At 43.5% G+C, this 18,612-nt stretch overlaps 1 protein-coding gene across 2 annotated transcripts in view; it reads left to right on the top strand.

Moving 5' to 3' along the window:
• The first annotated feature begins 28 nt into the window (after window positions 1–28).
• Window positions 29–18,612, top strand: part of golgb1 (golgin B1) — a 24,275-nt gene continuing 5,691 nt past the window's right edge. The window contains exons 1-18 of one of the 2 annotated variants that reach the window (XM_015048929.1): window positions 29–725; window positions 2,190–2,268; window positions 3,229–3,420; window positions 3,500–3,613; window positions 3,887–4,054; window positions 4,137–4,253; window positions 4,474–4,578; window positions 5,504–6,089; window positions 6,163–6,239; window positions 7,698–7,743; window positions 8,260–12,949; window positions 13,154–13,565; window positions 14,393–14,626; window positions 15,722–16,459; window positions 17,120–17,313; window positions 17,924–18,083; window positions 18,152–18,252; window positions 18,319–18,390. In XM_015048929.1, coding sequence (XP_014904415.1) covers window positions 2,200–2,268; window positions 3,229–3,420; window positions 3,500–3,613; window positions 3,887–4,054; window positions 4,137–4,253; window positions 4,474–4,578; window positions 5,504–6,089; window positions 6,163–6,239; window positions 7,698–7,743; window positions 8,260–12,949; window positions 13,154–13,565; window positions 14,393–14,626; window positions 15,722–16,459; window positions 17,120–17,313; window positions 17,924–18,083; window positions 18,152–18,252; window positions 18,319–18,390 — 8,075 coding nt within the window. In that variant the 5' untranslated portion in view covers window positions 29–725; window positions 2,190–2,199. Of the gene's footprint in view, window positions 726–2,189; window positions 2,269–3,228; window positions 3,421–3,499; window positions 3,614–3,886; window positions 4,055–4,136; window positions 4,254–4,464; window positions 4,579–5,503; window positions 6,090–6,162; window positions 6,240–7,697; window positions 7,744–8,259; window positions 12,950–13,153; window positions 13,566–14,392; window positions 14,627–15,721; window positions 16,460–17,119; window positions 17,314–17,923; window positions 18,084–18,151; window positions 18,253–18,318; window positions 18,391–18,612 lie in introns of both variants that reach the window. The other variant, XM_015048928.1, reaches the window with a different exon arrangement.

Raw genomic sequence — 18,612 nt, 5'->3', positions numbered from 1 at the left:
GTATATATATTTATATTTTTTTTTTTTTTTTTTATTATTATTTTTATTTTTTATTTTGGAGAGTTGGCGTTACCCTGTGACACACCTGAAGTAGTCATATCAGCAGGTAGATAAATGATTGAAAACCCATTAAATATGTAATTGTGTGCACAAATATTCAACAATTACAGTTTCTTGAGGTCCATCATGGTCAGTCTGATTAAAAAGTCACCGGTCCAAGCAGATCTCCTTGGTGTTGACGGTTGTCCTCTTCCCCCAGTGCAGATGCTGGTAGATGAAGTCAAAAACCGATGCAGTGGTCCGTGCAAACAGGCTGGTCCACTTCATGGCCGCCAGTATCCCCTGAACAAAACGTCCACAATACTCCCCAAACAGCGTAGTGTAGTGGGCCAAGAGGAGCAGACTCCTCCCCAGCTGCTTCCCGTGGTTCACAATCAGTGTGACTCTTTGGTCATGTCTTGCCATCTTTACAAATTGTATAAATTCAGTTAAATTGTCATTATTCGTCGTGTTTGGGTTGGTATATTTAGTCAGACACTCCCCGACGAGAAAAGAGGTGTGTACGCCTTTAAATCTGTCAACGGTCTCTTAGAGATCCCAGCTGTCCAATCAGAGCACAGAAAGTTCTGTTTCCGGGAGTGTTTGGTGATGTGGCTCTAAAATCCATCCGAGGAAATAAAGAAAAATTAAAACCAGACGGATTTATCTGAGCAGCATCCGCACAGGTGAGTTAAAGCTGATTTTTATTTCAAAAAAGCACGCCACCGACTGAGGTGCGCAGCTGTCAGGCGGAAAAAACAGTAGAAAGTCAGTGAAGCTCAGGAGAGGCTGTCCTTATTTACCTTTAGCAGCGTTAGCTCGCCAAGTAGCCCCAGCTAACTCACTACTCCGTGGGAAACAGTCAGTTTAAACGCTCAGCTTCCACCGAACTGCTTCTCCGTCTCCATTTTATAGCATTATTTAAAAATGGCTGCCATTTAAGCTCTGGAAGTTCACCGTCAGTTTGCGTGTTTAGCTAGCAAGAATCTTTTCTCTCCACTAAAAAATCGACGCAGCCGTAGTGGAGCGTCCAGGAGCTTCGGAAAGCGTTCGGCTCCTTTCGGTCGAGCCCGGAAAACAGGGATAAGGGGATCTCTGCTAATGTGTAGCCCTTTGAATTTAAAGTGAAACTCAGCTGCTGCCGACTTATTTATCTCATGGTGGGCGGACTCTCCATATCTTTTATTTATGTCAGCCTCTATCAGGTGCAAAAAAACAACAACCTCTAATTCCTTTACACGTCACTTTTTAAAGCGCCATAACGCTATAAAGGCATTAAAATCCATCTCGATTAATAAGATAAATTACACTCAACGTGTTATTTTTAAAGACTTTGTCTCATAAACCTTCAGAAAGGACAAAAAACTTTTTAGTTGATTTTCTTAATATAAATGTAATTTTTTTAAAAAGAGCTAGTTTTAGCGATTTCTGCTGCACAAAATTCCCACAACAGAATAACAATGAAAGTTGATGAGTAAACCTCGTACAAATAATTTTTTTCTGCATTTTCTATGAATATGAATTGCTGTAAAGTATATGACAATTTTTTTTTATTAAATGTTGCTTATTTTTCTGAGTAAAACAGAAAATCTTACAAATATCTTTTATTGTTCCACTAATGTGACAAAAATAAAAAGCAATAAAATATGTAAAAACAATCCAGGTAATGTGTAGAATGCACTTTTTTAATTACAGAATGTTTAAATTTATTTATGAAGCACTTTTAAAACATGAGCTGCACCAAAGTTTTGTGTAACAGCAAAATATGCACAAATAACAGTAAGACAAAAACAAAGTAATAAAATCACTCCATAAAACAATAAAAGTAGTGATAAATCATGTTACACTTTCCTTGAATGTAAGGCCTCTGGAGCCTCTAACAGTGTTTTGTTCTTAGAACGTTAACGGCTAAATGAAACTGCTTTGCTGCTTCCATCTACTTGTCCTTGCGAAATAAATAAATACGCCTTGAGCCATGTTTATTCAGCTTCATAGGACCAGTTTCTCAGGATATGTGGTGCAGATGGGCGTCCTGTTCAACAGCTGCATTCAGGAACACTGCAGAGTTGAATTACATTTAATAAAAGATGTCTGCAGTAAAACGACAAGGAAGCCTTTAAATGTTTTTTATTGTTTTTGTCTCCTCACAGTCCCGACTTTATGTTAAGCCGTCTGGCCAACGTCCTCCAGGAGCTTTCTGGAGAGGAGGGCACAGATGGAAACCAACAGGTGACTTCAATTCACACAATTTAAAACATAAAAATTAAGAATATTGAGCTTCTAAATGTGTCATTTAATGTGATCAGCTGCACATTCAGGTCATTCAGTTCATATCTTATTACTTTATGGTGAAGTTAAATGTGTTTTAATGGGATTTTATAAGAAATATTAACCAAAAAAACACTGAGCTGCTTGTCATATGTTTGTCTTCCTGCTATTTGCACTTTTAATTATTTAATTTTTTTAAACTGCTCATTACAAAATGTATTACTTTTTATTTGCAATATGGATTTTTAATTTTATCACATTATGTTGTGTTATTGTTCTAATGATAAAATTAATGAACTATTTTTTACATCTTTAACTGTAACTTGTTTATTTATTTGGATTCCCATTAGCGACATCATAAAATAATATTTGTTACTAAAACAGCTGCACACACTGAATATGACATCAGTAACACAGCATATTGATTCATAAATATACAATTATAAAACTTTATTTTAATTATAAACACCACAAACGGAAATACTGCTTTTCTTCAGGAAACCATTTGCTTAAAAAAGTGAGATTTTAATTCACTGATATTCACAAAATAACTACAATTAATCTTATTTTTCAGATTTATTGATGTTGATTGTTGCTCCTTGTTGGATGAACAGTGGATAAAATAGTAAAACTAACATTTCCAGCAGTGTTTGTGTTATAAATTTTCATAAAAAAAGATAAACGATACCATAAATGTCCACTTGTAAGTCATGCTGCTGTGTTTCTTTAATTACTTTCATGGTATAACATTTTCTGAATCCCAGTTTGAATCTGTAAGTTGCCTCTTTTACTCTAATACCCCCCATAAAACCCAGTTTCCTTCAGAAATCACATAATTATTTGCGAAAAAGAATTCATGAAGTTTGCATTTTTAAGTTTTGCTTTTTGTTTTACTCTTGGTGTAATTATCTGTGTTTAAAGGGTGTGCTGGAGCCTCAGCTCCCCGCCGCAGAGGGCCAGACTGCGGCGGACGCCGAGGTTCCCGAGGACGCCATGGAGAGGCTGGCCCACCTGGAGCAGCTGGTGGTCCAGCTGAAGGAGCTCATCCGAGACAAAGACGCTCAGCTGCTGCAGCAGGAGACCGAGCTGACCAAGAAAGATGCTCAGCTCAAGGTAGAAAGCCTCACAGGCTTCCTTGTTTTTCTGCTAATTTGTTTAAAGTTGCTGTAAATGTTTCTCCTGGTTTCTGCAGAATGAGAAAGAAGAGGCGGAAACTCGCTTCACCAAACTGAAACTGCAGGCGAAAGCCAAGGTGGCGTCGCTCAACAAGCAGATAACGGAGCTGAAAGGACAAGCAGAATCAGCGGTGAGTGCAAGAGTTTACCTTCAAACTACAGCCGAGACATTTCCTGTTTTAATCTGATTTTACCCCCTTTAAAAAAAACAAAAAAACAGAAATTACAAATATTAGAAAACTGTAAAACATGCTTGTCAAACGAGATGGCTGCCCTGAACACTGGGGCAAAAATAATCTTCAGCACCCAAAATGCGACTTCTTGCCCCGCTCTAACACAAACCCCTAAATTAATTTCTCCTTTGTACGTTAATCTTCTCCTTCAACGCGTTTCGCGTCCTGCAGACTCCAGACGGTTCTTTCTCTTCTGCCGGCGCGGCAGCGGCCGAGGAGGAGCTTCAGGATCTGCAGGCCAAGCTGAGCGAGAAGGAGGCCAGCAGCCGGCAGCTGAAGGAGCGACTCCTGGCCACCGAGCTGCTGCTGCAGGAGAAGGAGGCTGCCCACGCCGAGCAGGTAACTACTCGAACGAACTCGGCTGATGAGGTGCAGCTAGTGTTTAATTAGTTTAACTTGGATTGGTTGGTTTGTTTTGCAGCTGCGGGCGCTGCAGGCTGTCGTCGCTGAGAAGGACGTCCGTTTTCAGGAGCAGATTCAGAGACATGAAGAGGAGCTGCTGAAGGTCAGCACACAGGATGGCACCGGGCTGCAGCAGGTAGCAAACCCAGCTGTAATTATTTCTACACAAACCCTGCTCTCTTAAGGTTGTCAAGAGCTAGGATGAAGGTTTTCATGCAGATTTTCTTCAGAAATGAGAAAAATGGTTGGTTAAACATGTACTATATTCCTCATATTCTGGCTAAGTCCTTGTTTTAGCTTTGTTTTAAATTGAAGTTGTGATGCGTCTGATATTTCTGATCTCCCAGGCGCTCCAGGCGGCTCAGCAGCGCTGCGTTGAGCTGGAAGAGGCTTTGTTCTCTCGGTCCCAAGAGCTGGAAATGCTGCAGCAGGAAGTGAGCAGCGCTGATCAACAGAAACAGGTGGAGATCCCAATAACTGCAGCCCTGATAGCTGCTGTCAGGGGCGTCCAAACTATTTTATTCACAAGTATTCATGAGCCAGAAGTAAAGTAGCCATTTTTGCACATTTGCTGTATTAAATAAAAGCCACCAAATTGTCAGGTGTTTTTAGGTTCGATTAACTATTTTATCCTAAGTTGTCAGAACAGAATTTGGGTCACTTACATTCAGAAAACTTGCTTATTCACCCGAGTTTAATAAATTAAATAAAACGAATTTGGTACAGCAGTAAAAGTGTCTGGATGTTCGTCCAGGCTGAAGGACGAATACTTTGTATGAGAATTAGATTAACAATAATAATTTTGCCCTGATTAAAAATAACAAGCTCAATAAGCAAATCTATTGACTTTGAGTTTAGGGCCACAAAACATCTATTTAATGGCCACAAATGGCCCCCGGGCCGCACTTTGGACACCCCTGGTTTAGGTTCACATTTTGTTTGGAGCATGTGTGTCAAACTCAAGGTCTGGGGGCCAAATCTGGTCCGCCGTAGCTTTTTATGTGGCCCTTTAGATTCCAAATTTCATCAGTTAAGTCCCTCCAGTTTTTCAGAAATTCACATAAAATCACATTTATTCTGATAAATGCTTTCTAGGTATTATGTCGAGTACATTAACACACAAAAAAAAATGTTTTTACAAATATTTCTAAATTGGCTCCATGAAATCTGTGATTTTGATAGCAAAAAACCTCAAAATCCAATCATAGCTAGTTATTAATATCTTAACAGTTTAATGGGTTTTATCAGTACTTTCTGGAACAACCGGCCCTTTAAGAACATCAGGACTTTTGATATGGCCCCAAATGAAACTGGTCTAGAGGTTCTTTTTGCAAAAATCACAAACAAACATGATTTTTATTTATTTGTTTGTTTTTTTTCTTGCAGATTTTGACGGCTCAGTTCCGGCAGATGGAGCAGGAGCTAACTGAGGCCGTCCGGCTGAGGCAGGAGTGGGCCGAACAGGCCCGCCAGGGCGACGCGGAGCTGAGGGAGGCGGCGCTCATCAGCCAGCAGCAGCTGGAGAAAGAGAAGATGGAGGTCTCCAGGTTGGAGGCGGAGCTAATTCTGATGAAAGAGGCGGAGCTAGTGGCCGCCCAAGCGCACCGAGACGCCTCAGAGAGGGACATGGCGGAAATCATGCGGCTCCAAAGCAAAATCAGAGAAGCAGAGTCAGCCAGGGAGGAGACCATGGAACAAGAGAGGTCAGAGGTCGATGACCTGCAGAAAGAGCTGGCGAACCTCAGGGAGGAGCAGGAAGGCATGAAGAAGAAAGAGGAGCTTCTGGCTGAGATCTGGAGCCACCTTCGCTCCCTCACCCCTGAAGCGATGCCAGAGGGCGACCCCGCTGACCCCGCTCTGCTGCTGGACTCGGTGCGGTCCGTGGAGACGCAGCTGATCAGGCTGAAGGACGAATGCGGAGATCTGAGCGAACAGTACACCCAGCTCACCCAGAACATGGAGGCCCTGCAGGGTAAGGGTTCTGCTGCTGTCGAAGGTTAAGCTCGTGGTTCTGGTTCTGATCAGTTTCCACGTCTGATTTCCAGAACAACTTCACATAAAAACAGCAGAACAAGAGGAGGCCGACGTCAAGATACGACAGCTGGAGCAGCAGATCGTAGAAGTCAGTCCATCTTGATTTTCTACTTTGTTTTATTGCCTTTTCTGTTCATTCCTGTTTTATTTGATTTTTCAGACAAGAGTCTTAATATTGAAGTTATGCAGATTTTTCTTCCATTAAATCATAATTTCCCATCATTTTTTAACTAGAAAAAAAATTTAGCCACCTTTAGTCTCCTAAATAAAATCCAGTAGAACTAATTAAAGGTGAGCAGGGTTGAGGTTCTGTTTAGTCTGATTCAGTCCAACTCCAGTCCGTTGGTCTAGAAAGTCCGGTTCGTTTGCGGAGGTGTGAATACGTAGTCGGACCAAAAACACGAACTCTGGTCCGCCTACAAACCTCGGTCTTATTTCGGTTAAAGTGAACTCTGACACGGTTCAAACTCTAAGCGGGACTGGAAACCGCTCCAAAAGCAGGAAGAGGACTGCAGCACAAGGCATTCTGGGTAAATACAACCAAAACAGGCGTGAGAGTTAAGGTTAACTCTCTAGAATGAGAAATGGCTTCTGCTCTTGAACCTGAGACTAAAAGAAAAATCCTACAGCCGCTAAAATCTGATGGCACTCCGTTTTTGTTGACGTTTCGTCAAGAAGGAAGTTACATTCATTGTCTTCTTCGTGTTTCCTTCAGTGGTTCTTGGTGCAGCGCAAGGAGGGAAACACTTTTTCAAAGGTTTTGGATTGTTTGACAAAATCAAATCACACCACCTGAAAATGTAACAAATGTTGCATTTTTGATCTCCAGTGGAACAGAGTTCTTTCATAATTATAATTTTCAACCATTTTTTTTACATTTACCTTTTCTGGCTTCTTCTGGTGCAAAATTATGATGCATCTCATGTCCACGACGTTAAAGTCGGATGAAATGCAACATGACTGTTAAAGCTGTTGACACTTTATAACAATCACATCTGATTTAGTTGCACACGTTTGCTGATTTTGCCACATAAAAGTGGCAAAATCAGACTTTTTGGGGGGTGAAAAGATCGGAATTGGAAAAAGTTGTTTGTGTCGCATTCAGCTACTGTATAAACGTCTAAAAGTGATGATCTGTCTCAACTGGCGTTGGGCGCCCTTACTAAACTAAGTGCAGTTTCAAAGTCACCTTTTCCTCTGAGGTCAGAAGAGACGGACGGGTTCTGTCCGCCCTGTTCCAGGTCACAGCTTTAGTCTGGACAGGCGATCTGCACCTGTCTGATGCAGGCCAGGCGGGACGGTGTCTGTCTGGATGCTTCATCTCAGAGGGATGAAGCATATTTAATCCCCTCTCCACTGAGCCGACCTTCACCTTGAACTAAGCCACGCCGCTAATTCAGATTTAAACTGGGAGAATATTTCAAAACATAATCTTCATAACTGCGTTTTATTTTTATTTAGAGGACTTTTATTTTTAAATATTAAGCCGTTTTATCTAGATTTAGTTAAACATATCATATCCTCTTTTCTTTTTTTTTTTTTTTAGATGTCCGACACTGAAACGTCTCCGGATTCATCCCAACCTGATAAAGGTAAATACATTTTTATCTGCATGGCACACTTTGTAAATTAAAGGCAAATAACAACTAAATTTAACGGATTGAATCATATTTTCCTTATTTGGTCAAGGCAAGGACAAAAAGTCTTGGCATTTATTTTAAGTTTACTATCTTGGGTATGAATATCGTAACTAAGAATTATTTTCGTGATCGATTATTCTGCATTTATTTAACCCCTTAAGCTTAATAATTGGTATTAGAAATGCATAAAAAATACAATTGAGCAAATCGGTTCATTTTTTACATATAAGATAAGCACGTGAGAAACTAAGCCACTTCTGCTTAACATCAATACATTGTAAGCCGAACAAAAATGGGATTTTGTTACATTTCTTTGCAATAACTTGAGGCTATTTAAGATAACTACCATAATTTATTCTGTAACTTCAGTCACATTAAGTTTGGACATTACAGTTAAATGCCTCGATGACACTATCATAATGTGGAGCTAGTCAAAAATATATATTTTTTTATTCTTAACTTCTGCAGAACATATTTTGGCGCTGGAGCAGCAGCTTGTAGAAAAAGACAATGAGCTAGTTGCCTTACGAGAGTCCATCATAGTTGCTACAAAACAAAGCTCAGGAGAAGCTGACATGAACCAAAGTCCGGACCAAGATGCTGCCGCAGCTCCTGCTGACTCCGTGGAAGACGCACAAGATGAAGAGACCACCTTAGTTGCAGAAGACACCTCCGTCCTCTCCATCCCTGCTGACAGCGAAAGCAGCCCGGAGCTCATCGGACCCCAGTCCGAGTCTCCTGAAGAATCAAAGGGCACCTCCTCAGATGAGATGGTCACCAGCACTGATTCGGAGGTGGCCCACAGCAGCTGGACACTCCTGGAAGCCATGAATCAAGATGGCGCTCAGGAGTGGCCCTCCACCCCGCAGGATGTTGGTCAGTCCTGGGTGGCAACAAGCATGGAGCAGGAATCCTCCCAGTCGTCATCCGTGGTCCAAGTCCACCTGACCCAACAGAGTCCCTCCTCCACCGACGAAAACGTCAATCTGTTTGCTCAGGCTTTAGCCGAGGAGCTGCAGAAGAGGTACGGTGAGCTTCTGGCAGAGCTGCAGGCGCTTAAAGACGCAGCTGCAGCATCACAGGAGAGAATCAAGACCCTAGAAGAGGAAGCCCAGTCTCTCACCGTCGCCAAAGAGGAAGCTGAGGCTGAAGCACTCAGGTTGTCCAAGGAGCTGGAAAATGGCAAAATGGTGGAGAAACAGAGTGTCGAAATGCAACTTCTGGAAGAAGAACTGGAGATTTTAAAGAATGAAAATAAAACCAAGGAGGAGAAGATTGAGGCTTTGCAGGCAGATTTGGAAACGACGCAGCAAGCTCTGTCTGAGCAGGAAGGTGAGGCAAGGATGCTGAGCGCTCAGCTGGAGGATGGAGAGCTTCTCTCCTCTGAGCTGCAGAAGAAGCTTCATGAAATGGAAAACAGCCTGTTAAAACACTCTCAGACTTCAGATCTGCACAACGAGTCTCTATCAAAGAAGGACTCTGAGATTCAAGAGCTGCAGCTTCTTCTCACCCAGAAAGAAAAGGAGGTTGTGGAGCTTAACGACAGCATGTCCGCCAGGCTCCTTCAAGCAGAAGAAGAGAAGTTTGAGATGAAAGGAGAAGTGAGTAAACTCAAGGAGCAGATGGAAGAGCTGGAGAAGTTCAGAGATGATCAACAGCAAGCATCTAATGATGACGAAGAAGTGGTTACCTTGAGGAAGGAGAAGGAAGCCTTGGAAATGCAACTGGTAAACACAAAGAAGAAGTTGCAGGCAGCTCTGGTTCAGCGCAAGGAGCTGATGAAGAAAGTCGGCGAGTTTGAAAAGGAAGCAGAACGATGGAAGGAGAAAGACGAGACAGAAGAACCTTCTGAAAAGCTCCCTCAAAAACCTGAGATTCAGGACTTGGAGGACAAGATCATGAAGCTAGAAGACTCTTTAAGGTCCAAAGAGGAAGAGGTGGAGGCTCTTAGACAGAGACTTGACCATCAGGATCAGGTCCTTGCAGAGACAATTGCTCTGAACAGAAAGCTGAACGAAGAACAGCCTGAAGCCACCTCTGAAACGGGCATCTTGCAGTCTCAAGTCGCTTCTCTTCAAGCGGACTGTGAAACGCTGCAGAAGAAGTTTCAAGAAGCCCAAGAAGCCCGCAAGGAAACCATCCGCAAAGGCAAAGAGAAAGACAGGCATCATCGCGAACAGATGAAGCAGCTGAAGGATGACTTCAACGAGCTGACCGAGCGATTTGACGTGCAGAGCAGCGAACGGGAAGGTCTTCTCGACAAGCTTAGAGAGCTGGAGGAAAAGGCGACCTCTGATGGAGATCCAGAACTGGCGCAGGCGTCTGCCGCAAACAGTTGGGTTCAAGAGGATTGGGTGGACTTTGCTGCATCTGAAACAAATTCAATGAAACCACAAGCAAGTGATCCGGATCAGCATCCTCCGGAGCCGTCTCCTGTTGCATCGACACAACTGGAGGAATCTCTTAAAGCTCTTCAAGACGAGATCCAAGATTGTCGGCAAGTGAACACTGAGCTGGAGAAGCAGCTCCAGGAAACTCACAGCAGCCTGTCGCTTAAAGAGTCTGAGATATTTGAACTGGGTAAAGACCTGGAAGCACTGAGAGAGAAGGAAAAGCAGATTGATGCCCTCTATGAGGAGATTAATGAACTTCGAGAAAAGTATCTTCAAGCTGAGGCTTATACAGAAACCCTCAAGGCAGAGATAGAAACGGCATCAAAAGCTTCTGCAGAGGCCTCCATGAAAACTCTTCAAGCTGAAGTGGAAGACTTCAAGCAGTTCCTGGACAACAAGAACCACGAGATATCGGAGCTCAGCCAGCAGCTGAGTGAGCAGAACTCCCTCATACACTCAATGCAAGACTCTGTGTCCGAGAAAGATCAGCTGATAAGCTCTTTACAGGAGGAACTGAAGGCAGAGCAAGAGAAAATGCACAAGCTGCAGACTGAGCTTCCACAAAAGCAAGAAGATGATGGTGAGGCAAAGCTCCAGCAGCTTCAGCGAAAGCTTCAAGCTGCTCTGGTGTCTCGCAAAGAGGCCCTCAAAGAGAACAAGACACTAAAGGAGCAGCTCACTTCGGCCGAGAAGATAGTTGCTGAGCTGCAGCAGAAGATCGATTCAACAGAAGAAGAGCTTGAGAGTCTAAGAGGCGAAAGGGCAAAACTTATTGAGGAGGTGGATCGGACGCTAGTGGAGAACCAAAGTCTGGGGTCGTTATGCGAGAGTCTGAAGCTCGTAATGGAGGGAATAATCAATGAGAAGGACGCTTGTAAGAAGGAGGTGGAGTTGGCAAAGGAAGAGGCGGCGAAGGTGTGTAAGGAGTGGGAGGAGAAGGTCCAAGGGATGAAGGAGGAGTACGAGACTCTGCTCAAGTCTTACGAGAATGTGAGTGACGAGGCAGAGCGTGTGAGGAAGGTCCTGGAAGCTGCTCGGCAGGAAAGACAGGAGCTGGCGGCTAAGGTGAGAGCTCACGAGACTGCAAGGCAGGAGAGCGAGAGACGAGCAGAGGAGGCGCAGAAAGAGGTGGACACAGTGAAGGACAAGATGAGGAAGTTTGCAAAGACAAAACAGCAAAAGATAATGGAGCTGGAGGAGGAGAACGAGAGACTCCGAGAGAGGCAGGAAACTTCAAAACAAGATGACCCGGTCATCAAAGCTGAAGCAGAGCGTCTTCAGGAGGAGATGAGAGCTCTGCAAGCTGAACTGGAAGCTGCAGCAACGGAAAGAGATGCTCTAAGGCAGCAGGTTGAAGAGCTGAATGGACAACTGGCTGACATGGAGGCAAATCAACGCAGCTCCGCACCTGTTGTAGAGGAAGTCATCACTGCAACGCAGTCAGTGATGACTGCAGCAGAGCCACAAGACGATCTTGCGGTTGGAGAAGAAAAGGAAAAGGCTCAAGCTTTACTGGAAGATAAACTGAGGGAGATTGAGATTCTGAATGCAGAGAAGGAACTCTGGCAAAAACGAGAAGCTGAACTGGCCTCTCTTGAGCAAGAGCTGCAAGAGAGCAAAAATAACGAGAACCGTCTGGAGAAGAACCTTCAAGAGAGCAACGAGAGAGAAACACACCTGATTGAAGACGCTTCAAAGAGAGAAGCTCAGCTCAAAGAACTCCTTGAGAGTCTTGAAACCGAAAAAGACAATCTGGAGGAGCGTCTGATGAACCAGTTGGCTCAGCTCAACGGGAGCATTGCCACCTACCAGCAAGAAGCAGCAGACAACCGTGAGCAACTCGCTGAGACACAGCGAGAGGTAGAGCAGCTGGAGGCTGAGGTCCAGAGTGAGAGAGACCGAGCCGCCAGGCTGGAGGAGGATGTGAGGCAGGCCCGGCGAGAGAGAGCCGAAGCCGAGGCAGAGTCCGGAAAGCAGAGGGAACTGGAGCAGCAGCTGAGGTCTGCCCAGAGAGTCAAAGAAGGCAGCCAAAGCCGAGCAAAGCAGCTGGAGGAGCTACTGAGGGAAAAGCAACTGGAAGTGCGGCAGCTTCAGAGGGACTCCATCCAATATCAGGAGAAGATCAGTGAACTTGGACGTGAAGTCAAAGCCCTGCAGCTTAACCAGGAGGAGCTCCGAGGCAGGCTGGAGCAGTCAAAGATGGAGTCCGTTAAAACATTAGAAGATCTGAAGAGGTCTGAAGCAGAGATGGAGAGTTATAAAACCGAACTAGCGGAGGCACGGAAAGAGGCAAGCGAGGAAGTCTCTGCAAGAATGGCCATTGAGCAAAGCTTCCAGCAGAAAGAGGCTGCGCTGAAGGCTGAGGCGGAGCAGACTCTGGACTCTGTGAGATTCAGGCTGGGAGCTGAGCTGAAGGAGACGGAGCTCAGACTGGAGGAGGCCTACAGCGAGCGGGAGAAGGAGGAGGAAGCTGCTCTGGAAGCCAGAGAGGTGGCAGAGGCAGCAGAGAGGCGAGCCCAGGAGACCCAAGCCCGTCTGGACGAGACTCTCGCCAGGTTAGCCGCCTTCTCTCGCAGCATGTCCTCCCTGCAAGACGACAGGGACAGAGTCCTGGATGAAGCCCGGCAGTGGGAGACGCGTTTCAACAGCGCTCTGCAGGGGAAGGAGGCTGAAGTCCGCGAGGCTGAAACGCGCGCCAAGGAGCTAACGGATCAGCTTCAGAAAGAGACGGCGCTGAAAGAGGAGCTGGAGCAGTCTGTAAACAGGTACATCTTTTAAATTTGTTTTCACTACATTTAAATATTAAATTACTGGTTGCATCAATATCTGTTGATGCAACCAAGATGGCCGTCAGTTACAAAGTTCCCAGAATAGTAACGTCACAGGAGAACGATGTATCGTCTTAGTATTTGGTTCTGACAATGCAGCATTAGATTTAAGCTATGAACTAAAAATATTTGTCATTTTAGGTTACAGAAAGCAGAGAAAGACTGGCAGCTGCGATTGGAAGAAGAGCAAAAGAAAGTCGTGGAGCACCAAGTGGTTCTTGATCAGGAAAGATCGAAGCTGGAGGAAACCGCATCCGAGTTGGTATCTGCTCAGAACGAAGTCAGCGTCCTCAAAAACTCGCTGGAGAGTCTGGGTCAGAGGGTCCGGGCTCTGGAGGAGGCTGTCGGCAGACAGACGGGCGAAGTGGAGCGGGCCAGAACCGAGCTGAGGGAGAGGGAGGCCGAGGAGAGGCGTCTGTGTCTGAACGTGGAGCAGCTGGAGACGGACCTGCGTTCCTCCAAGGTTCTGACGGAGAGTTTACAGACGGAGTTACACGAGAAGGAGAGGAGGGAGGTGGAGCTGCTGGGGGAGAAGGAGCTAGCTGTCGCACAGGTAAACAAATACTTTCTTCTTCTAGCAAACTTCTTCTAGTAGGTGGCATTGCTGCCACCAACTGGTAAGGAGTGGGAACTACAGATGCGTTCTCTCAAGTTCCTCTCTAGGGATTCATTTAATCCCAGATCCGATTTACAATTTTAATCTGTTTTTTGGTTTCTTTTCTAAAAAGGAAATTACAAATGACAGAATATATTTTTTAAAAACTGGCTTTTATTTCAATTATCCTTCCTGGGAGATGTATGACAAAATATTAAGACAAGTTGTCTCAGGGTGCATCTAACAATTATTCTAGTTTTTGATTAATCTATTGACAATTGTTTGTTTTATCTTAAATGCAAAATGTTTTGCAAGTACTTTTGGGGGGTTTTTAGCAAATGGTTTGTTCACTATCGATTAACTGGTTACTAAATTAATTGTTGAATTATTAGTCATGCTACTGAAAATAATTTGATGCCCATACCAAAGCATAACTTCACAAGATTCTCAGCATTCTGCATTTAATTTTTTTATTTTATTTATTCAAGTTGGAGTTTTCAAAAAATACTTTATTCTTCTATATTCTAGAAGTATTAAGGATTTATTATTGTATTACTTTATTCTCTGAATTACAAAAAAAAATGTAAAACCTAGCCAGGCTCTAATAGTCTTTCTTAGAGTTGACCTGAATTCTAAGTCTAAAGATGGCTGCCCTGGGCGCTGACATCACTCTGAACTATGGAAACCTGAGGAGCGCATTGGTGGAAAAAAATTTTAGCTTTTCTGAAAAATGTATTAAAACCCTTTTCAAATATTTTGATTCTGCACATAATTTGCTCCAAAAGGCATCAGAGGAGGCGCGGAAGGAGGCTGAGAGCCGGGCACAAGATGCCGAAAGGGAGCTGGAGCAGAGAAGAGGAGAAGTGAGGGATCTGGAAGGAAAACTACGGGAAGCACAGGAGGAGAGCAGAAACCGGAAAGCCAAACTGGACTCTTTCACCAAGGCGATGGGGTCGCTGCAGGACGACAGAGACCGAGTGCTCAGCATGTACAAACAGCTGGAGGAGAAACACCTGCAGGTAACCTGAGTGTAGGAGCGAAAAGCTGAGTGACGAAAGCTTTCCAGATGAATCTGTTGAAGGAGATAAAGATTCAGTTACAAAGGCTGAACCTTTTTTAATCTGAGTGACTGAAGATGGTAGGAGACTTTCTAACCTCACAGGCATGGAGGACGAATGAATCATCCAGATACAAGTAGACATATTTGACAAAAAAATAAAATTTCTAGAAAAAAACTTGAGATTTCTGAATTTCAATTTCCTAAATTAATCTCAAAATTTCTGAGTTTTTTTGGCAGAAATTTACTACAGTGGCCCTAATTCGCCAAGTAAAATCAGTCTTGCTTATTGAGACGATGTTTTTTTTTTTCCCATCGCGTTATAATTTTCTGTTATCTCACCTTCGTGAGACAGCATGGAGTAATTTTCGGTTGAGAAGTTGGAGCTGCTCCGTTAAGTGAACCTTAGGGAGCTTGTTGAGTTTTAATATTTACAAACAAAAACCTCATAAAGTTCATTTTCTGTCGCACACAACCATTTCTTTTTCCTGTTCTGGTATGGATCTGCCATCTTTGTTTCTGTATCAACTGGCTGCACTTAAGGATGCCCAGCGGCGCCCTCTGCAGGATGGCAGACAAACTGCAACACTAAAAGAAGATCTAACAAATGTTTTTAATCGATTAGAAATCACTTTCATCTAATAAACCATTAATCGATAATTATTTGAAGGTCTGTTGAGATAAAAAATTTAGCTGGATGATAAATTAACCCTGTAATTATTGCAGTAAATAATATCTTGTTGTTTTGAGACCATTTTCAAGTCGTATACTGATAAATTTGTAAAGAAGACTTAACACTGGAACCTGAAGACATTTTAAATATTCAAAATAAATAAACAAAATAACTGAAATTAAATGAATTATTGGCCAGTTGAGACCAAAACACCAGACTGAAGACTTTTATCATCCAGTTTTAAGTATAAAAAGATAGAAAAAACATTAAATCATTGAGTTTGTTTTAATTTATCATGTGATTAACTGATTTATTGATTTTTATTGACCTAATCGCAGGGCAATTAAAGGCTGAACCTGTTTTGCCCTGTGCGTCGTCTTGCAGGTGATGATGGAGAAGGACGGTCTGATCCAGGAGGCGGCGGCGGAGAACAACAGCCTGAAAGAGGAGCTTCGCTCTCTGCTGGTCCAGAGAGACGACATGCATGCCGAGCAGGCCAAGCTATCGGCTCAGCTCCACGGATATCGAGACGAACTCACCGAAGTGTTAAGCATGAAGGACTCCCAACACAAACAGCTTCTGGCAGCTCACAGGGAGCACATCTCGACCTTACAGCGGGAGCGCGAGGAGCTGGAGGCTCAGCTGAGGAGCAAAACCAAAGAAGAGACGCAGAAAGTGGAGATGGAGACTCTCAGCCAAGCCTCGCAGGTGATGGACGCACCTGGAGCGGAGGTGGAGAAGCTGAGGGAGCAGCTGCAGGCGGAGCGCGTCCGAGCCGAGGCTCTGGAGGAGCGACTCGCCGCCGAGAGCAGAGAGTTGGCCGAGCTGCGCTGGGAGGGCGGCGTGATGCGCACCGAGTCGGAGAGCGCCCAGGAGAGGGTGGCGGAGCTGGCCCGCGACCTGCTGATCGTGGAGCAGCGGCTGCTGGAGGAGACGGACACCACCAAGCAGCTGAGGCAGCAGCTCGCCGACGCCATGGCGGCGCTGCAGCAAGCCAGAGAGGAGGCAGCGCAGAAGGTCAGGGAGCCGGAGGAGCGGAGCAGGGCGGCACAGAGCGGCGCTGGAGAAGTGTGGGGCCTGAAGAACGCCCTGCAGGCGCTGCAGAACGACAGGGAGAGGCTGGTGAGCTGAAAGCTGCTGCTTCGCTTCATGATATGAGCGTTTTAGCAACACTTTCCTGCGCTCCGTTTGCTGCTATTAGTGATTAATCTATTGATTATCCTGACGATTGAAGAATGTGCCATTTCTCTTCTGTCCATATTTTTAGTTAACCACTTCAGCCTTTTTTTTTTTTTACAATGGAGTATTAAAGCCACACTAAAAAGATTTAAAAAAATTACAGTTACAAATTACTACTTTATCTCAAAGCATTGTTTATTCTCATGCTATTACAACTGGACTTTATTCGCGTGACTTTTTTCTCGTACTACGACTTTATTGTCATTATTTTGACTTTATTCTCGTCATATTGTAACTTTATTGTCAAAATTTAACTTTACTCTCATATTATTTTGCCTTTTTTTTCTGGCAATATTCTGGATTCTCATATTATTCCAACTCTATTATCGTATTATTTTGACTTTCTCTTAAATTTTTTTTTTGTATGTTTTCTTAGTGTAGCCCCAAGTATTTTTTTATATATTAGAAATAAACTAAAACTTCTATTAAAAAAAATCAATTCCTTTTTTAAATGAGGAAATCAACTTTGTTTTTCAGTGAACGTTATTTCAGTAAACGATTAATCACAATTAATCGTTCCTGTTCTGTTCTCTGTATGAGCAGCTGGAGCAGCTGAACACGCAGACGGCCGAGCTGAAGAAGCAGAAGTCGGATCTGGCTCGGCTGGGAGCCGGCGAGCTCATTAAAGTCAGCCAGGAGCTTTTAGAGGAGAAGAAGAAGAACGAGGAGATCCTGGAGGCCGTGACGCGGCTGGAGAGCGCGGCGGAGAGAAGCAAGCAGGAAACGGAATCCCTCAGGTTCCACCTCTCCACCAAATAGAAAAAAGGAGTACACTTCCCTCAAAAATCTGAACATTTTGAGATTATTCTCAGAAATTTTCTACAAAACAAATCTTAAAATTTTATTCGTTTTTTATAGAACATTTCTGACAATAAGCTGAAAGTTTTTCACTTTATAAGAGGAGAATTTTATTGCTGCTTTCCTTTGTTTCCGTCTAGTGTAGCTAATTATTTTACTGATCGATTATTATGACGATTGGTTGGATATTTAAAAAATTGGCACATTCTACAGATTTTTTTATTTAACATATTTAGCCTTTTTTTTTTTTTTTTTCCTGAGTACTAACGCCAGGTGGGAAAATGAAATTGCGCATAAAATCATAAAATTGGGAGTTTTCTCGCAAATTCTTAATTTTTGGAGTTCACTAATTGTTTTTATTTTTTTTCTTGGACATTTTGGGATTTCAGAAACTTTCTAGACAAAACTGGAAAATTCCTGAGTTTTTGGGTGGAAATTTACTCTTTTTGTATTTTTATTATTTTTCTTTTAACATGCCGTTGCAGATCTTTCTGCACTGTTAAATTGAAGTAGTGAAATCAACCTTTTTTTTATTGATTTGACTTCCAGGCTGGAGCGGACGGACTGGCTGGCTCAGGCGGAGCAGCTGAAGCAGCAGACGCTCGCCACGCTCTCAGAGAAAGACCAACAGCTGCGGCAGCTGGCCGCCATGTTAGATGAGGCTCGACTCCAGAAGCCCAAACTCAAACGAGAACAGCTACAGAGACAGGTAAGCAGAAGGAAATAAGTAATTTAGCAAAGTGTTCTTTTAGTTTATTTATGTCTAAATCCCTGCAGGGCACAGAGGAAGGAGACAGCCCACCTGGAGCGCCGCAGGAGCGGAGCAGCTTGACCGACGGCCGGTCCTCCAAGGCGGAGCTCCTGGAGCTTCAGCAGAGGTTTTTATCAAACGCTTCATCCAGGAAATGACACAATAGATGCTGATTTTGTTTTCTGTACGTCAGACTAGAAGAAGAGACTCGGCAGCGGCTGGCGGTTGAGGAGCAGCTGATGGCGACACAAGATCTCCTCAAACGGTTCGAACTATAAAAAACAAAAGAAACAAAAAAAATCCTCCTGAGCTGTGACAAAACTACAAAAAATAATAAAAAACTAGAAAGAAACCAGCAAAAATTAAGAATAAAAAAATAGCAATATTAATAACTTTGGAAATAATAAATGATCAAAAATAAAATTATTAGTCAAATGTTTTAATTTTCTTGAAGCTATGATTGACATAATTGAGGAAAATAATTAAT

The sequence above is a fragment of the Poecilia latipinna genome, unplaced genomic scaffold (assembly GCF_001443285.1).
Source record: "Poecilia latipinna isolate Pla-1442-1.1 unplaced genomic scaffold, P_latipinna-1.0 Scaffold914, whole genome shotgun sequence".
Taxonomy (NCBI): Eukaryota; Metazoa; Chordata; class Actinopteri; order Cyprinodontiformes; family Poeciliidae; genus Poecilia; species Poecilia latipinna.
This window is presented reverse-complemented; position numbering and strand designations above follow the sequence as displayed.